Genomic DNA, 20,208 nt, shown 5'->3' with positions numbered 1-20,208 from the left:
TTATTTTATTTTATTTCCACTCTGCAACAACTATTACATACAAGCATTACATATTTACTTATTTATGTCTTAATGCGCTGTGAAATGTTTTCTCATGTGTTATTATACCAGAGAGCACATGTAATAGTACATATTAACCTGTGAATAGTAATTAGCTACCACACATTTGTAAAACCTTGCACCTGTGATTAGAAATTGAGACGTAGAATGTAATTGAGACGAACCGATAATATACCAAAAAGATTTTACTGTAGCTTTATGCTCTTCTTTTATACCTTTTTGCAGTCATCACACATGACTGTGCTGACCCCCATCACGCCAAACTGCTGGCCACAGAGCAGGCATTGCGAATAGCCATCACCACAAGCCATGTTCTTTATCGTGTCCAGACGATTGACCAAACGCCTGCGGTACAGAACAGGGTTAAGCTCATTAAACAGCCCTTTAACTCCTCCTTAAAGCTCTTAACCACTCCTGCTTTAATTCTGCTGATCAGAAGAAATCGAAAAAGTCGCTTTTGCAAATTAAGTGTTGAGGTCAGGAGTTTGGGAGGAATGCATCAGCAGATCAAACAGAGACAGAAGGCCAAGCAAAAAGATTGATACAAAGCTGTAGTTTAAGCATTCACTATTAATGGCTTGCAGTGCAGTCCACCTCTTCCTGACTCACAGCGATTGTAATGGAGACAAAATGCAGTAACATTCTGAAACGCTGAGATAGATCTGCTTTTGCTGAATCATTCTCAATCACTTAAGAAAAAAAGATTTTAATAAATCCATATTTTTTCTAGATATTTCCCACTATCCATTTAGATCTGGTAGAACTGGAATTTTTGCTTTATTTATCTGCAGTGGAATAAACATAATTTTGCATTATCCATCCAGAGGTTCATGTTTGTGCAAAGAGATTTAAAATAGAGGTGTGCACATCCCAGTGCTATTTACTTCATCCACTTTAATCTTCTCCTGAAGAATTCTGACCAATCCAGCCCATTCCTGAAGGAATTCTGACCATCCCATCCACTCCAACAGAAAGTTTGAGCAATCCCACCTGAAATTGACTGAAGGACTTCTTCTTCTTTTGGCTGCACCTGTTAGGGGTCGCAACAGCGGATCATCCGTCTCTATACCACCCTGTCCTCTACATCTGCCTTTTTCAAATTAACTACCTGCATGTTTTCCCTCACCACATCCATAAACCTCCTCCTTGACCTTCCCTCTTTTCCTTATTCCTGGTGGCTACATCTTCAGCATTATTCTACCATGTCCCTCCTCTGCACATGTCCAAACCATCTAAATCAGGCCCCCTCAACTTGTCTACAAAATGTCCTACATACGCTGTCCCTCTTATAAACTCGTTTCTAATCCTGTCCTTCCTCGTCACTCCCAACGAAAACCTCAACATCTTCAGCTCTGCCACCTCCAGCTCCACCTCCTGTCTTTTACTCAATGCCACTGTCTCTAAACCATACAACATCGCAGGTCTCACCACAGTCCTATAAACTTTGCTTTTCACTCTTGAAGAATCCCTTCTATCACAAATCACTCCTGCCACTATTCTCCACCCACTCCTGCCTGCACTCTTTTCTTTACTTCTTTAACACACTCTCCATTAATTGCATTGTTTACCACAGGTACTTAAACTTCTTCACCTTTACCACCTCTTCTCCCTGCAACCGCACCACTCCACCGCCCTTCCTCTCCTACTTCGTTTCATTTCCCTTCTCTTCAGCGTGTACCTCCACCTCACCAAACTCTTCTCAACATACTCCCTACTCTCACCACAAATTACAATATCATCCGCAAACATCATATAGCATGGAGACTCCTGTCTGACCTTGTTCGTCAACCTGTAAATCACCACTGCAAACAAAAAAGGGCTCAGAGCCGATCCTTGATACAGTCCTACCTCCACCTTGAAGCAGTCTGTCATTCCTACTGCACACTTCACTGTTGTCACACTGTCTTCATAAATGTCCTGCACAACCCTCACATACTTCTCTGACACATCTGACTTGCTCATACAATACCACAACTCCTCTCTCGACACCCTGACGTGCGCTTTTTCTAGATCCACAAATACACAATGCAACTTCTTCTAACCTTCTCTATCAACATTCTCTTGTGTCCGTAGTGCTCTTTCTCCGCATGAAAACATACTGTTGCTCACAGATGGTCACCTCTTCTCTCAGCCTGGATTTCACTACTCTTTACAATAACTTAATGGCATGACTGATCAACTTCAGTGTCAATCTCCCTTATTCTTAAAGATCGGTACCAGCACACTCCTTCTCCATTCCTCAGGCATCCTCTCACCTGTCAGAATCTTGTTAAACAATCTTGTTAAAAACTATATTGCCATCTCTCCAAAACATCTCCACACATCTCCTGTTATGTCATCTGGGCTAACCGATTTTCCACTCTTGATCCTCTTAATCACTGCTCTCACTTCCTCCTTACTAATCCTATCCACTTCCTACTTCACCATCTCCACACCATCCAACCTTCTCTCTCTCTCATTTTCCTTATTCATCAGCTGCTCAAAATACTCCCTCCATCTTCTCAACACACTCTCCTCACTAGTCAACGCATTTTCATCTGCATCCTTTATTTCTCTAACTTGCAGCACATCCTTCCCAGCTCAGTCCCTCTGCCTGGCCAATCAGTGCAAATCCTTTTCTCCTTCCTTTGTGTTTAACTTCACATACAGCCCCTCATATGCCTTTTCCTTTGCTTCCACCACATACTCCTGCCTACTTTTCTCATCTCTCTGCCAAATCCAATTCTGTTTCACCAACCTCTTTTTCCTTATGCTTTCCTGCAATTCCTCATTCCACCACCATGTCTCTTTGTCTTCCTTTCTGTTTCCTGATGTCACACCAAGTACCTTTATAGCTGTCTCCCTTATTACTTCTGCAGTAGTTGCCCAATCATCCAGCACCTCTTCACCACCACCGAGCCCCTGTCTGACCTCTTCCCTGAATCTCACACTACAGTGTGAGATACTACTACTTCGTCCTTTAGTTTTCACCATATTGTTTTTTTTTTCATTCTTCATCCTCTTCTTCTTCACCTCCAAAGCCATCCTACAGACCACCATCCGATGCTGTCTAGCTACCCACACCTTACGGTCTCCAATCTCTTTCAAATTGCATCTCCTGCATAGACTATAGTCCACCTGTGTGCACCTTCATCCACTCTTATGTCACATTATGCTCCTCCTTCTTCTTAACATAAGTATTCACCACTGCCATTTCCATCCTTTTAGCAAAATCTACCACCATCTGCTCTTCCACATTCCTCTACTTAATGCTATATCTACCCATCACCTCCTTATCACCTCTGATGCCTTCACCAACATGCCCAATAAAGTCTGCCCAATTACCAGTCTTTCATTCTTAGGTACACTCTCCACCACTTCATCTAACTCACTCCAGAATTTTTCCTTCTACTCCATCTCACAACCCACTTGTGGAGCATACACCCTGATGACCTTTATGATCACCCCTATAACTACCAGCTTTACGTTCATCAGAAACTCTCTTTACCTACACTACACTCTTACTGTAATGATGAACAGTGAGTACACATTTTTAATGAACCTGGACTGTGGTTGTCCCAGCAACAATACATCCCCCTAATTAGAATCCTCAAACTGCTGGACAGATGGTACAAGGACATAGCTGAAGAAATTCTACTCACCCAATCCGTTCTTGCTCCATGGCTTCAATTAGCTCGGCCCGGGCCAGAACGCTGTTGATTATTTCCTTCTCCCCATCAGTCAGCTCCTCAGTTCCAGTGAACTCCATCTGTCCAGTGTATATCTGTCAGTCTCTCCTACAGCCATGAGGAGGTAGCAGAAGGCTCACAAAAACACACACTTATTTGTAATCACGCATTTTACAGCAGCAAAAGCATTTATTAAGAGCCAACAGTCTTGTTAAAGGAATGTTATTCACTAGCTATGGATATATTTTACCTGCAGATGATGAAATAATGCTGCAGTTTTTAAAAAAGCCAAATAAACACTTTTTTCAGTCTCTATTATTTTAGTAGCTAACCGATATTATTTAGGTTTTGTTTGCATTGATTCTCTTTCCAGATCATCTCTTACTGTACTGTAACACTGACAGTGGGTCTTAACCAGAAATGTTTTTCATATAAACTAGTGCTATGGCATCTTTCAGCTTAACTCTATAATGTCAAGCAAATAGGACCATTAAAACAGAGTACTATCTCGTAAACGAGCTGAAGTTCCTGGACGTGTTTTTTTTTTTTTTATTGCTATGACTGATTTTTTCTGCATGTGCAAGTTGCACTCATCAATGTATCCCTATGAGCTTGAATTAGATACAGCTAGTAAAGTCTAGTATATTTATATGATTATCCTCTCATACAGTAGAACAAAATATTGTTTTGTTCTAGGACCAAGGACAGGAGCACAGCACAAATGGACTACAAAAGGGGTAAAAAAGCAAAACGGTTCATGGCTAAAAGACACCCCTGTTGTGCAGAATGTCACTAGAATTATTGATCAGAGTTCTTTGTTACCATAGAAACAAACTCATTGCCATGATCAGGTATTACTCAGTTCAGAAACCTACTTTTCAAACTGCATCATAAAGTTTAATCTCATCTTTAATGAGAGTGTTAGTATTCAATGTGATGCTCGCTCTACCATTTAATAAATAACTATGTGCCAGATTAGTTCTGTTGGGTGTTTGTGGGTCAGCAGGGTGACAGCCTCAGGTCATTCTGCCAGATGGTAGGATGATCAAGAGTCCATTAGATGGGTGGGAGAGATAACAATTTTACAATAGCCTTGCCTTATTGAAAATAAGAAAGAGCAAAAGAGAGAGAGAGAGAGAGAGAGAGAGAGAGAGAGAGAGAGAGAGAGAGAGAGAGAGAGAGAGAGAGAGAGAGAGCGAGAGAGAGAGAGACCCTCATAACACTTTAAAAGCCAGACTGTCCCTATAGCCTTATATTCACTGTAAATATGACTCAGAGTGTTAAGGCCTGCAAAGTCTGGTATAATTTAAAGGACACTCGGCCCTGAAGCACAGTAAACAGGCTTAGACTGATATATTTGTGATGTGCTTAGTGATTCTCCTGCTAATTTGTTGCACTGTGCTATATTTTCATTCTTTTCATTAGAAGTTAGTGGCTGTGTGCCCCTCTGGTGTCACAAAGGGACATTGCTAGTGCATTCGCAATAGGAGGTATGTTTAATAGGAGGAACAAACTGAAACACGAATGAAATAAATATCTCCAGCAGCACAGTTTCCCAGAAAGAGTCACAAGTACATGAAGCATACCAATGTATCAAAAGTTCTGCACCAATAAAATAATAACCACATACACCTTTTCACTATTGGAATTACGTCTTCATAACAGCAAATCTGAACAGTTTATCAGCAGTGTATTTTAGATGAACACTGTCGATGTTGTTTTTAGTTAGCTCACTTCTCTGGAAGAGGAACAGCTGCTTTGTGGTTGTCTATAGCAGAAGCAGGTACCACACACACTGCTGGGGTTTTATAGATTTGTACCACACACAATGTAGGATTTTATTTTTTTGTCAAAAACATTCCAGACAACAGATGTTTAATCTTAAGTGAAAGCTCAAGTATGAATGTTTGTGTGCATAAGAGGATGATTGTAAAATCACACTGTATATATATATATATATATATATATATATATATATATATATATATATATATATATATATATATATATATATACAGTAAGGAAAATAAGTATTTGAACACCCTGCTATTTTGCAAGTTCTCCCACTTAGAAATCATTGAGGGGTCTGAAATTGTCATCGTAGGTGCATGTCCACTGTGAGAGACATAATCTAAAAAAGAAAATCCAGAAATCACAATGTATGATTTTTTAACTATTTATTTGTATGATAAGAAGTTTCTTTTCGGCTTCTCCCGTTAGGGGTCGCCACAGCGGATCCTCCGCACGTTTGATTTGGCACATGTTTTACGCTGGATGCCCTTCCTAACGCAACCCTCCCCAATTTATCCGGGCTTGGGACCGGCACTAAGAGTGGCTGGGGATGGTTCCCTGACCGGGAATCGAACCCGGGTCGCAGCGGTGGGAGCGCTGCATCTTAACCACTAGACCACCAGGGGACCTATTTATTTGTATGATACAGCTGCAAATAAGTATTTGAACACCTGGGAAAGTCAATGTTAATATTTGGTACAGTAGCCTTTGTTTGCAATTACAGAGGTCAAACGTTTCCTGTAGTTTTTCACCAGGTTTGCACACACTGCAGGAGGGATTTTGGCCCACTCCTCCACACAGATCTTCTCTAGATCAGTCAGGTTTCTGGCCTGTCGCTGAGAAACACGGAGTTTAAGCTCCCTCCAAAGATTCTCTATTGGGTTTAGGTCTGAAGACTGGCTAGGCCACACCAGAACCTTGATATGCTTCTTACAGAGCCACTCCTTGGTTATCCTGGCTGTGTGCTTCAGGTCATTGTCATGTTGGAAGACCCAGCCTTGACCCATTTTCAATGCTCTAACTGAGGGAAGGAGGTTGTTCCCCATAATCTCCTTAATACAGTGCAGTCGCCCTGTCCCATGTGCAGAAAAACACCCCCAAAGCATGATGCTACCACCCCCATGCTTCACAGTAGGGATGGTGTTCTTGGGATGGTACTCATCATTCTTCTTCCTCCAAACACGTTTAGTGGAATTATGACCCAAAAGTTCTATTTTGGTCTCATCTGACCACATCACTTTCTCCCATGACTCCTCTGGATCATCCAAATGGTCATTGGCAAACTTAAGACACGTGCTGGTTTAAGCAGGGGAACCTTCGGTGCCATGCATGATTTCAAACCATGACGTGTTAGTGTATTACCAACAGTAACCTTGGAAACGGTGGTCCCAGCTCTTTTCAGGTCATTGACCAGCTCCTCCCGTGTAGTTCTGGGCTGATTTCTCACCTTCCTTAGGATCATTGAGATCTTGCATGGAGCCCCAGTCCGAGGGCGATTGACAGTCATGTTTAGCTTCTTCCATTTTCTAATGATTGCTCCAACAGTGGACCTTTTTTCACCAAGCTGCTTGGCAATTTCCCCGTAGCCCTTTCCAGCCTTGTGGAGGTGTACAATTTTGTCTCTAGTGTCTTTGGACAGCTCTTTGGTCTTGGCCATGTTAGTAGTTGGATTCTTACTGATTGTATGGGGTGGACAGGTGTCTTTATGCAGCTAACGACCTCAAACAGGTGCATCTAATTTAGGATAATAAATGTAGTGGAGGTGGACATTTTAAAAGCAGACTAACAGGTCTTTGAGGGTCAGAATTCTAGCTGATAGACAGGTGTTCAAATACTTATTTGCAGCTGTATCATACAAATAAATAGTTTAAAAATCATATATTGTGATTTCTGGATTTTTGTTTTAGATTATGTCTCTCACAGTGGACATGCACCTACGATGACAGAATGTATCTTTAGTATACACAGTGTACTCTATTAATACAATAACAATAAGACTAATCATAATCATGTTTTAGATTATGGATCCTGTAAACCCACAGCACAATATGATTTAATGCTTTTTAGAGAAAATGTGAAATTAGGTTTACTCCCTCAGTCTAATCATCTATTGTGAAACGCTATGTGACGTCATAATGGCTACATTGTTTTTACTATGTGCAGAAAGTCTAATAGCATTGTGGGTAGGAAATATTTTACCAAAATAAAAATAGATCATGCTCTCAGTGAAACAAAAAAAAAACTATACTTACAAAATAAATATTAAACATCACTTGCTCATGGTCGAATGTTAATTCTGATGATCACTATACAATATTTGTGATTAAAACCAATCAATTCTCACTACTTTTTTATCATTGTTGATGGGAAGGTGATGTTCCCAGTAGCTATAAGTGCAGTAGTCACTGATGAGGTAGTAAAAGAATTGACTGACACTTCACTTTTATAAAATCCACCAGCACAAAGCAGTAATGGGTCACACTGAGGTCAGAATTGATGTGGTGGAGTCCTGTCCAAGTCGATGTCCTCCTGTGTCGTTACTCTAATACACTAAACTGCCTAAGTGCCTAACATAATGCTTGCCATTTGCAAGACCTTTTATCTTATTTGGTAATTAAGGTCTATTGAACTGTGGGTGTGGCGAGGACCACATGTGTGTCATTATGCGAGGAGTATATTGAGCTCCTAAGGCTGTTAAGTAAATAGTTTGCTGGATATTTTCAGCCCAGCCCTCTTCAGCACTGCACTGTTACTAAGAGAGTTCACTTTATCTTTATTAACTGGTTACAATGGATTCTGAGACTATCAATTTGAATAGAAAATCTAAAGAAAATTTGATACGGTAATACAAATATTTAACGTGCATATTGTATTATTACAATAATAAAATTATTATACATGCACACAGAATGTTGTCTGGTTGTTTGGTGTATAGAAATGAAAATTACTATGCATTAGGTCTTTTGTTTTAGATACCCACCAGAGTTTCACTGGTGTTAGTGTAACTCAATTATATTACACTTGGCCTATGTGTGTAAGTCAGTATATTAGTGTAACTGTATCCAAGCTATAAGAATGAAATATGAAATAGACCCTTCATTATATTTGTAACTTGAGAACAGTTTTTTCATTCTTTTTCAGTGAAGGTCACAGTGGGTCCAGAGCAACCAGGCATGACAGGATTACACAATTAATTGGATGCCAGTTCATCAAAGGGGCACCACATACTGTACATGTATACACTCATTCACATATTTTAACATAACCACTTAATCAACTGGTAAGTTTCTAAAGATAGAAGGAAACTGGAGAACCGATTTTTGAAAAGAGAACATACAAAAAACAGAACTCAAGATCAAGCTATGAGGTGGCGACTTGATCATTTTCACAAAAAGGCAATAAATAAATCAATTCTTGTACAACTATTACAATTCATCTGAAATGCTTGTGCCTGGAGCTAAGAAAATAAAGAAAATCTGTTTTGTTGCTTGAAACTCATGACACGTATTGACACCTCTGCAGTATTTCTCCTACACAGCTGCAGTGAGATAAAATTAACATGTCTGTGGTGTGCCTTTTGACATTACAGTATGCCATATCATCAATGAGTCAGTGTGCTGATCTTTCTAGCTCAACCACTTTTAGTCACATTCAGCTTTTGCCCCATGGAGGCATACTAACCACTGATTGAAATGTCGAGGAGAGAGTGCTGACAGTGAGGGCGACCTAGCAGAAGACGTGACTGATTGCTGTCTGGGGGTAGAGGGCAGGCAGAAGCAGGGAGGGAATAAGGGAAGGAAGGAAGAGAGGAAAGAAAGTGAAAAGGAGGGAAGCAGTGAGAGTGTAAAGAAGCAAGCAACACAAATGAACGGAAACTGTGCCACACTCAACATCGTTGTCTCTATTCATCTCATCAGCGCTTTTCAGAGTCCACAAATCAAAAGTGGCCCTCGCTAATGGTTCAGCATTGAACTTCATGCAAAAAAGAGGCACTTTCTGTAAGACATTACAGTTCTTTTTTTTTTGCATGTAGATCATCTGCATATAAACACAATTAGTTTTGGATCTGAGAAAAAAAAACGTTCTAACTCTCAGTAATACATGAGATCTATATATTGCGTGTCTGGATGTTATATAATAACACAAATCTGAAGAGTGCGGTGCAAAAATACAGGCAAAAACGTTGGCAGAAATGGCAGAGTACTGTTTTTTTCTTTAAGGATTCCTTAAATCATACATGTGCATGCCTGTCTAATTAAAAAGCCTGGTCACACATGAAATTGAATCTGGATCTATGCACTTGCTATGGATCATCTGTACCAGCCAAAGGGATAGTAATTTACAGTCAACCTCTAAATGCCATTCACTACTGAAGGAATTTTGAGACACTGATTGGATTGGAAACATATTATTCACACCATATCCAATGTCATTACTTCTTTAGGTGCAAAGAAAGGTGATGTACTAATTATTCATATGTAATGAGCTTCAGGACAGGCTAAAAATTACAGTAAGGCCAAGCATATCAATCCAAATTAGCACAGTAGTATGCAGCATTAGGGACTACACTTAGATAGATGCTGAATTTCAAGAAATTGTTCGACTGACAGCAGTTAAAATGACAGATTTCCAATTAAATCTGGTAACATATAACAAGGGAACCGGGGTAAATCATAATAAGCTATAAAAGATTGTAAGGTCATGCATATTTTAAGCTTGTAATAATAATATTGCATTTCATTAAAGGATTTATAAAGTGTAACCCACAACATGACAGTAGAGTAATGACGAATACTATTTTGGGGCCCCTTCCAGTTCTTGGTGGTTTTTGGTACACCGCTTAGGCCTACACTAGAGGTCTTTTGTTTACATTCAGTGAGCCCTTGCACAAACCTGTGTCCATTTCAAGACAATTTTACACAGCAGGAATTCAGACAGGAATTTCACAACAGGAATGTGCTGTGAGTGCTGGCAAAACAAGTTGCTTTGAAGAATGATTGCATGGTACTCTAGGACTATACTGTATATAAACGACAGTATATACCTCTATTTTCTGCCTCTATAGTTATATTTGGCAATTTTATGTATTTATTTCTCACTTGAATGACCCTAGTGCCAATCTTTCTACCCAACCACCTGTTCTAGCAAGCCTCGTGTTATTTGACTTGATTGAGGATCCTAATGGTGCGATGTATTGGAAAAACCCCCGGGCCATCCAGACAGTGTCTGGTCCCCTTTAACTCCAACACCTGCTCTTCTCATCCTTCCTTCCAATCACAAACCTTCTGTTGGTATTTCTCAGCCACCAGTGCAGCCAGAAATCAGAAACAAAAACCCTACTTTACTTTCTAAGTTTTAGAAAAATGTGTGGATTGGATGGGAAATGGGTTAATGAAATTCATAGATCAAAAGCGAGACATTGAGATTTAATTTAGAATGTTATTCAATGAATATGAGGGGAAAAGTGGCAAGATGAAGACTATTCAAAAATCCAACACAAACACATTCGAGCAAAGCAAAGCCTCAAAGAAAAGATCAGAAAAGGACAATAGTGCAGGACTGAAAGGATCATGTGCTGTATTGTTAAAACTGACAAACGAATATGTTGAATTTAGTATTGCGCATTGTGGTTCCCATAGCAATATCTGACATTTGCTTGTATTTGTATGACTTCAGTTTTAGATCTGTCTCTGTCCCTGTCTTTTCATTAGTTTGTTTCCCAAATGTGTGCATCTTTTCAATGTTTACTATAATGAGTGTGCATGTATATTGTGTACGATGTATCCCAAATGTTGCTGCATCTTGTCTTCTTGCTTTTGTACGATTAAATCTGATTCCTGTTTCCTGTCTTTCAATTTACTGACTTGTAAACTGCCATATAAAATTCACTACACTTTTCTCCTCCCTCATTTAACTGCATGCTGCAGTAATCACATTTATTTTGCTTATTATTAAAATACCAATTATTTACTAAAATCTTTTACATTTAAAAAATATTTTGTTAAATCGGCATGTTTAAAAACATGGTTTGTTTGCCAATTCATAATTTAATCCTTCTAAATAAATGGAATATAGACTTTTCTTTCATGCTGCATATTTAAAGCCTGTTCCTTCAAACATAGAAACCTTAGTCTTCCTAATTACATGCTAATCCTTTAAATGCTAAATATAAACTCAATTAGACTCAGAATAAATAATTAAACAAATATTCTACCATATTCGTTGCCAATTGCCACCCACTTGCTAATTTGCCCCTATCGCACGGCGCCGATCATCAGTGGAGGTCGTAAGAGAGCAAGTTTCCACTGTAACACATTAACCCACCACATATTTTCAAACTGCCAGTTATGCAATGGCTTTTACTGATTAGCTTTTCTCATTATTACAATTTTTATGTTCATAGAAATAAACATTTGTCTGAGTTAGGCCACTTTTAAAGAAGTGGTGTTATTTGGGATTTTTTTACAGAATGTACAACAAGATCATCAATCTGTCATTGCAAACATCTTGAAAACTGAGTATTGGAAAAAAATCTGTTTATTTGTGTCAACAAAGAATAATGGCTCAGTTTGCTGCAATTTTCTTGGAAACTTTCCACAAGAGGGATTTGCCCATTTAGTTTCCGTTCAGCCACAAGGACATTAGTGAACTCAGGCACTAATGTTGGGCTTTTCAATTTGGCTTGCAAATGACCCATCAAGCTCATCCTAAAGTTGTTGATGGGGTTGAGGTCATGGCTTGGTGCAAGGCAAAGCACATTCTTCCAATCCATTTTCAATGCATGATTTCTGAGAGGACCTTGCTTTTGTTCTGAGAAAGGAAATGCCACAAAGTGGGAAGCAGAGTATTTGTCTAGACAGTATGCTGTGGTAGTGCTCGAGGGTCTAGTCAGAACCATGAAAACTTGCCCAGGACCATTACTCTTCTGCCACCACACTATACACTTGGCATTATGCATTGAAACAGGTAATGTTCTCCATGCATTTACTGCCAGGCAGTGAGGTGTGACTCATAGCTCCAGAAAAAGTATCTACTGCTTCAGAGTCCAATGATGAGAATTTTACATCACTCATGCAATGCAACTCTCCCATTGCATCCAGAGTTTTGAGACTTATATGCGGTTATTTAGCCATGCAAATTTATGTTATTTAGTTCAATCTTCTGATAAAGTTTGCTGTGGTAACACTACCATTGTATGTGCATGGCCTTTATTTCTGGCTGTTCTTAAGCCTTTTTGCTAGGCATTTTCAGTTTGCATTAACTTCACTTAAGCAGGGAAGGTGTAGGGCAGGAATTTGATAACATGCCAGTCATTGATGGTTTTCCGTTGACGGTCTGTGAGTGCTGCAGTTCTTCTTTTAATACATCCGCCTATGTGGAACAGCAAAAGGATAAACAGTCAGCAGGGAAAGAGAGCAAATTCAGCAGGCCAGGAAGAGATTAACTCTCTATAAGCAATAAATGAGACAGTATCTGTGAAGAGCTGGATGGCCTTTGTGCAAAGATACCATGAGGATAAAGACTGAAGGTGGAGATGGTGGGGCATAAAAAAGACACTCCTGATACTATAATCCAGGTATGGCATTTAAGAAAAAACTGAATCAAGAAGACTGAGGGACTTTAACAATACATAATTCATTGTACTTTTTTACCATCTCTTTCCTATCCTGTGAAGATCCAGGGGTCAGTATGGAGATTTCATGAAACCCAGTACCAGCTTTAAGCCAATAAACTCAGGGTATGTTGTTTACATGACCGGCTTTTACATGACTACTCATATTATTGCTGTGCATGTAAACTCGCTGAATATTCCTCTGGATATTGATGGTGTCACCTGGAATAGTCTCAAAACTTCTCCACTTCTCCTGAAGACAAAGCTAAAATGAATGATTGAATAGCAGCCAGACATTAGGAAAAAGTGAAGGCTTGAAAAGTCATGCACACACCCTGCCAGTATGAAGCATGGAAATGGTACATTCAGTGTTGACATAGCAACCGATAATAAGTCATAGCCATGTAAGCAAGAAGAAGAGAGGAGTAGTGAGAATAAAATAATGTCCTGTAGCATCGCTTCTGTCACCTGTCTCAGAACTTTAATTCTGCCAATCCATGTTTTATTCATTCTCGAGACACTGCAGAATCGATGTCTTACCACAGATCCTCAGCTGTTTCAGGTCGACTTGTATTATTGTCTGGCGTTATTGAGGACAGCGATGCCAAGATGTGTGGAATAAAAACACCTGGGGGCATCCAGACAGTGTCTGATCTCCTCCAACACCTGTCCCTCTTTCATTTTGTGAAACCACAAAAGCAACACAAATCCATAACACTATGTAGGGAAACCAGTAATAAAGTGCTATTTCTGATATTTATGTTCATAAAAATTATCAGCATGATAACTGAGAGAAAAGATCTAAAGTTTAAGGAATTATTTAAAAAAAACTCCTGTACAGAGGAGATATCTGGATTGCAGTATAAGAGGGAAAAGGAGAACCATGGGCGAAAGCCTGTGGCATCATTACTCTTTATATGGGTCACAACAAGCAGGAAGCAGGAATAGGATGAGATGATGAAGTAAGGAGTTGGAAGGAATAAGGGTTTGAATGAAAAGAGGAGGTTTTTAGAATGAGAAATAAAAAAAGAATAGTATACATATGAGAGATCAGCAAAAAGGGAAACGCTGGAAAAGCCCGATCAGACATTGCTGGAAAGATTGTGGTTAATTAAATGTGGTTTGCTGTGTCAGACAGAAATAGAGTTTATAGGAATGAGCAATGGCTGAGCCATTCAGTAAAGAGGACATAATATAAAAACTGATTTCTTCCCAGACTCCCAATTATTAAATATATATTTTTTCTCTAGTCAAAAATTTTAAATTACTATCATTCTTATATGAGATGCTATAGAAAAAGAAACAACCATGGGGAGCAGAAAAGCTTCTGAAACACACATCAAAGTCTGCTTTTCTGTTTACCATGTTTGTAAAGAGTTACCATAGAATTATTTTTTTTTTTTCAATTATTTTACTGCTGCTTACTGGATGTTTTTTTCTCTGTAAACTCTAGAGACCTGTGTCTGAAAATCCCAGGAGATCAGCCGCTTCAAACCAGCCCATCTGGCACAAACAACCATGTCCCTGTCACTGAAATCCCATTCTTTTTCCTTCATTCTGACATTTACTTGAAGCTCTTGTGAAAACCTGCATTTAAGGTGTCCCTAAAAGTGGCTGGTGAATGTATATCTGCATGGAAGGACATTTCAGGATTCAGAACTATCAATATTTGTACAGTAACAAGGAAAATGCAAATTGTCACACCAAACCATACTCTATATTGACAAAGTTTGTGGGTGCGTGACTAAAAGATTTGTATGTGCTTTTTAAACATCTCGTTTCACGTTTAGTTCCTATTTGCTGTTATAATTTCCTCCAATCTTCTGGGAAGATGTTTATTTAGGATTTCCCAGGAAGGTAATTAACAGGGTTGAGGTCAGAGCTCTGAAGCAGGCCACTCTAGATCTTCCACTCCAAGCCATGTAAATCATATCCTCATGAAACTGGCTTTTTGCTTGGGTTCAGTGACATGCTGAAACTCCTTGCTCAAGTGAAGGGATGTTCCTTCAACTTTGTTCTAATAGTTTAAGTAAGGACCATATATTGCAGAAAAGTCAGGTGTAGTTCTAAAAGTTCCACACCCAATTTATTATATGTACAAAACAGCATTATAGCTTTATAAAGAAAACACAAACCTCCAAGTTTCTTATGTATGTCTGGAGAACCTTGGCTTGGCAATCCTACTGTGTTGTTTTTTTTTTACTATTACAGAAGATTCCAAGAAGCTACAAACATGTGGTTTATAAAAGATATGTTTGTTCATTCAGTATAACCAAAGTGTGGCTATAGTTCCTATACCGATAATAAAGCTATTATTGTATTATTATGTTCTGATAAGACAACGATTTTGCTCATCGGCTCAAAAACCAGTACACAGAAGCTCCAGCATTTCAACCTGCATTTGGAAGCATGGGCTGTAAATACTAGTTCAACAGTAACAGACCTGGGAGTTATTTTAGACAGCAACTTGTATTTTAAAAATCATATCACCTTTATTACAAAAACAAGCTTCTTCCACCTTAAAAATATTGCTAAGCTAAAAAACATGTTGTCTATATCTGATTCAGAGAAGCTCGTCCACGCATTCATGACCTCCAGACTGGACTATTGTAATGCATTAGTAGGTGATTGTCCTGCATCATTAATAAACAAGCGACAGTAGTCCAGAATGCTGCAGCCATAGAATGCTGCATAGTTATAAAAAATATATGATAATATAACCCCAATCTTATCATCTCTACACTGGCTACCTGGTAAGTTTCGACTACAAACTACTGCTACTTACCCACAAAACCCTAAATGTTTTAGCTCTCATGTATCTTTACAGTCTTCTAAGACGCTACAATCCGTCACGCTCCTTGAGATATTAAAACTCCGGACTTCTATTAGTTCCTAGAATAGCAAAATCCACTAAAGGTGGTAGAGCATTCTCACATTTAGTCTTCCTGACAGTGTTCGGGCTCAGACACACTCTCCCAGTTTAAATGCAGATGAAAAACTTACCTACACATAACACTCATCACATATCCTAACCTTGTTCTCCAATACATCTGATCAAATGCACATTATCAACTTGTGCTTGTTAATACATTTTAACAGCAGCTATGCTAATTCCTCTCCACTGCTTCTCTTTCTCTACCCATCCCGAGGATACTCCAGCTCTTCACCTCATGAAGATTATGAACCTTTAAAGAAGTAGATGCCGAGCCCTGGGTTAGAAAGGACTGTAGAAAGGACATTACTCACAATCTTACATTCCGGTGCTTATGTTAGTCCTCACTCTTCGGTGTTTAGTATTGTTTTTAAGATTTATAATCACACTCTTGATATCACCCAAATGAGGATTGGTTCCCCTTTTGATTCTGGTTCCTCACAAGGTTTCTTCTTCATAACATCTAAGGGAGTTTTTCCTTGCCACAGTCACCCAAGGCTGCTGATCAGGAAAAATTATACATTATTCACCTTAATTTAAATTCTGTAAAGCTGCTTTGAGACAATGTCCATTGTGAAAAGCGCTAAATAAATAAACTTGACTTGACTTGACTTAACTTATTAGAATCTTCTTTGTTGTGATGAATCCAGGGACAATTCCCAGAAATAGTTAGTGTGTGGTGGGACTACACCCTGGGATGCCATTCCATCACAGCATACCATGCACACATTCATTCACATCCCAAAGGATTTTCTTTTTTGGCAAAGAACAGTGGACTAATTTATTTGCACATACTTTATGCTTGCAGTTATGCATGGTCTAATCCATAAAGCAGGATAACCAGTACAGTGCTAAACATTAACTCAAGGGATTTTGTTATAGATGAAATAAAATCTTCTTGTGTATGAGGTTGCCAAGTACAGCGATGCATGGTCTGCTACAGTACAGTAAGTTTCTGGGAAAAAACCCTTGTCACTTAGCATCTACTGCTTGTTGTGTTACAGTCGAACTGTCATGAGCCTAGGGAAGGGAATGGCAAATTGACATGAGGCGGTGGGGGAACAACCAGCGTTTTAGCTGCACAAGACTGTGTGGGATGACTCTGGGCTGAAGTGTTCAGTGTGTACGCACGTCTGTTTACATAATTCATGTCCACTACAAAGCTCTGGAGAAATATTTCAAAATATAAAAAAAAAAAAAAGTCTGTGATTACTGAATGAAGGAAATACAGAAAATGACTCTCCTAAATGTCAGCATTGAACCGTATTATATAGTAAAGATTTCAGTGATGCTTAATATATATTGTAATGCTACCACACACACACACACACACACACACACACACACACACACACATCTGTATTAACACATCAGATCAACCTCCCACCCGGTTTCACTCAAAGGAAGAAGCTTACCATCTTATTAAGACCCAGTTCATCCCTTCATCACCATTCTGAAGACTTTTTTTTTGCTCTCATGAGATTAAACTGTGCTTCAAACCTAATGCTATTTTACAACTGTAGTGCAGGATGTAAAATAAAACTCTGTGAGGCATTTGCTTGACCCTCTGTTTAAGCTTCAGGAACACACACCCCTGGCTGTAGAGTGTTTATTAACGCCACAGCTACCATCCCTCTGTGCCAGAGATTCCCGCAGGGAATTTTGTGGGAGGCGTTTTTCCATCACCAACAGGCAACACCACATTTGTCCAGACCAAAAAAACGCCTTGTCTATTAATTTCATTCTGTTATATCGATCCATTACAGCTCCCTCTGTGTCAGGAAAGCCCTTCTACAAGACATTAACACAATGTGCCCGTGCTTGCGATGTGACACAAGATGCAGAGCGAGCATTTAAGCAGCTGTTCAGTCTCAGGTCCCCGTTAGCAGACTAGTGCCTTGTTTTCTCTCTGTTACATTTACTACTAGACCATATCACATCTCCTATTGCTCTGACTATAATACAATGATATGAAATACAAAACATCAAATAAAAAAATCTAAACAATTCCTGACGTCCTGACTGAAAGTCGTTCAGCATGGCTATAATGCTTGCATCGTTAATGACGTCCACTTGAGTCCAGCGCATCACACAACTAACCTCAGGCAGACATAAGATACACTATATAGACAAAAGTATTGGGACACCTAATTTTTCCAGCTAAATGTGGTTCTTCTTTAAACGGCTACTACAAAGTTAGAGGCGCACAATTGTATATGATGTCTTTGGATATGGTAGCATTACATTTTCCCTTCACTTCTCAACCTCTCTGAGCATTACAATGATATCTTCATCTTCATGAAGATTTGGCTTACATGTACTTGGAGTGGAAGATCTGCTTTAGAGATCTGACCTCAACCCGACTGAATACTTTTGGAATGAACTGGATGCTGACTGCACCTAAGGTCTCCTCAGCCTACCGCAGTACTTGACTTTACTAATTCTCTTTCGGTTGAATGAGCACAAAACTCTACAACCACACATGTAGTGAAAGATCTTCCTAGAAAAGTGTAGGTTATTTTAACAGTAAATATGGACAAAATGTGGAATGGGATTTTCAGAGGCATCTATGAATCTTATGGTTAGGTGTCCACAAACTTTTGTAAATATTATTGATTGATGTAAGTGTTGAGGCAGAGTTTAAAAGTGGGAAAACATGACCTATTGTTAAGACACTTTCTTCCCAAATTCTACATTTTTACAATTCACTTTATGTCAACTATCAGCGCATTAGCTCACTCCAGCATTGCACACCGGTTCCATCATTAATATGCATAAAGCCTAATGCACCTTTTCGATCTGCAAGCCACACCTACAATATAAAAAAACAAACAAATAAAAAAAAAGTTTCAGTTAGAGCTGATAACTTCACCTTTAGTAAGAGGTTTAATAAAAGTTCGACAAATTGATCTCTGTCCTCACATCCAAAATGTACCAAGGATTCTTTACAGTGACTACCAAAGAACCCAAAAGCAAAATAGGACACAAACAATTTCTAATTAATAATACAGTTGGCTTGAGGTTTGGTCCGTAAGAGAGCAATCATTTTTTAAGGCTTTTTAATGCTATCATGCTCACTACCGGTCTAAAAGCTCAGAGCCTCTGAAGAGTCGTCTCTCCTTATTTAATACACCGATCATGAGGCTCCTGAAGGTGTGTGCAAATCCCACTACTACTGCTCCAAATTACTATTGTCGGGATGCTCTGCACGCCATAAAAAGTCCTCCCTGGTCATGCTCCGAAAATGAACAATGAGACCCAAAGGTACGCTTTAACAGTTAATTTCAAAAACATTCAACATACACTATTTCCAATAGCATTATATCATATATAATAATGATACTGTGCAGCTCTATATACATTTAAATAGTTATGTGAAACAAATGTGATTTTCATGCATAAATTCTTTAGATACGTCTTAATTTATTAATTAATAAATAAAATGTATTAAATATTAATGTTAGATCAATGAAGAGTTGCCAGTCATGATCACAAATGAACTTGCAGAACAGTGATTATGGGCTTATTCAAAGATTTTGTGGTTCAATTCTAATCGTTTGCATGCCTCGGCACTGTTGGAGAAAGTAGCACTGTTTATTGCTACATCATTTCAGTCTCTTTAGTCATCCAACATCCATACATTTCCCTATAGTATTGTATGGTTTAAATAGTGTTATGTCAATGCAATCAGCAACTTGCATGACCAAAATTCAGAAAATCATACTTTGCCTGTTCCTGATCAGAAACTCCAACTCCACTAAAGGAAGAAGATATTATTGGAACTTGGTGAACATTGTCAGAAAAACTTACCTTGTGACTGATGATCTGTGCTGCGTTCCGACACAGGAGAAGAAAGGAGAGGAGTGGAATGAGCTCACGCCTGTTTCAGCTGGAGCTAAACGCCTATCAGTGTCTCCTGCTTACACTGTCTCTTCAATGTACTGCTGCTCACAGAGAGAGAGAGAGAGAGAGAGAGAGAGAGAGAGAGAGAGAGAGAGAGAGAGAGAGAGAGAGAGAGAGAGAGAGAGAAAGAGAAAAACCTCCACCCCCTCCTCAGCCGCCTGCATTAAATCACAGAATTGCTGAGCAAAAAGCTCCTACCCACCATGCACTAAGGCTTTTCCTCCCTGATATATGATTCACAA

The 20,208-nt window shown here is 39.1% G+C and overlaps 1 protein-coding gene across 2 annotated transcripts in view; it reads right to left on the bottom strand.

Moving 5' to 3' along the window:
- The window catches only part of rph3aa (rabphilin 3A homolog (mouse), a), a 40,681-nt gene extending 20,680 nt beyond the window's left edge, over positions 1–20,001 (bottom strand). Inside the window, exons 1-3 of one of the 2 annotated variants that reach the window (XM_083569341.1) lie at positions 19,874–20,001; positions 3,702–3,836; positions 276–405 (exon numbers count right to left, since the gene is read on the bottom strand). In XM_083569341.1, coding sequence (XP_083425467.1) covers positions 276–405; positions 3,702–3,808 — 237 coding nt within the window. In that variant the 5' untranslated portion in view covers positions 3,809–3,836; positions 19,874–20,001. The remainder of the gene's footprint in view (positions 1–275; positions 406–3,701; positions 3,837–19,873) is intronic. The other variant, XM_083569340.1, reaches the window with a different exon arrangement.
- Positions 20,002–20,208: the final 207 nt, after the last annotated feature.

The sequence above is a fragment of the Silurus aristotelis genome (genome assembly GCF_946808225.1).
Source record: "Silurus aristotelis genome assembly, chromosome: 18".
In the NCBI taxonomy this organism is placed as follows: Eukaryota; Metazoa; Chordata; class Actinopteri; order Siluriformes; family Siluridae; genus Silurus; species Silurus aristotelis.
This window is presented reverse-complemented; position numbering and strand designations above follow the sequence as displayed.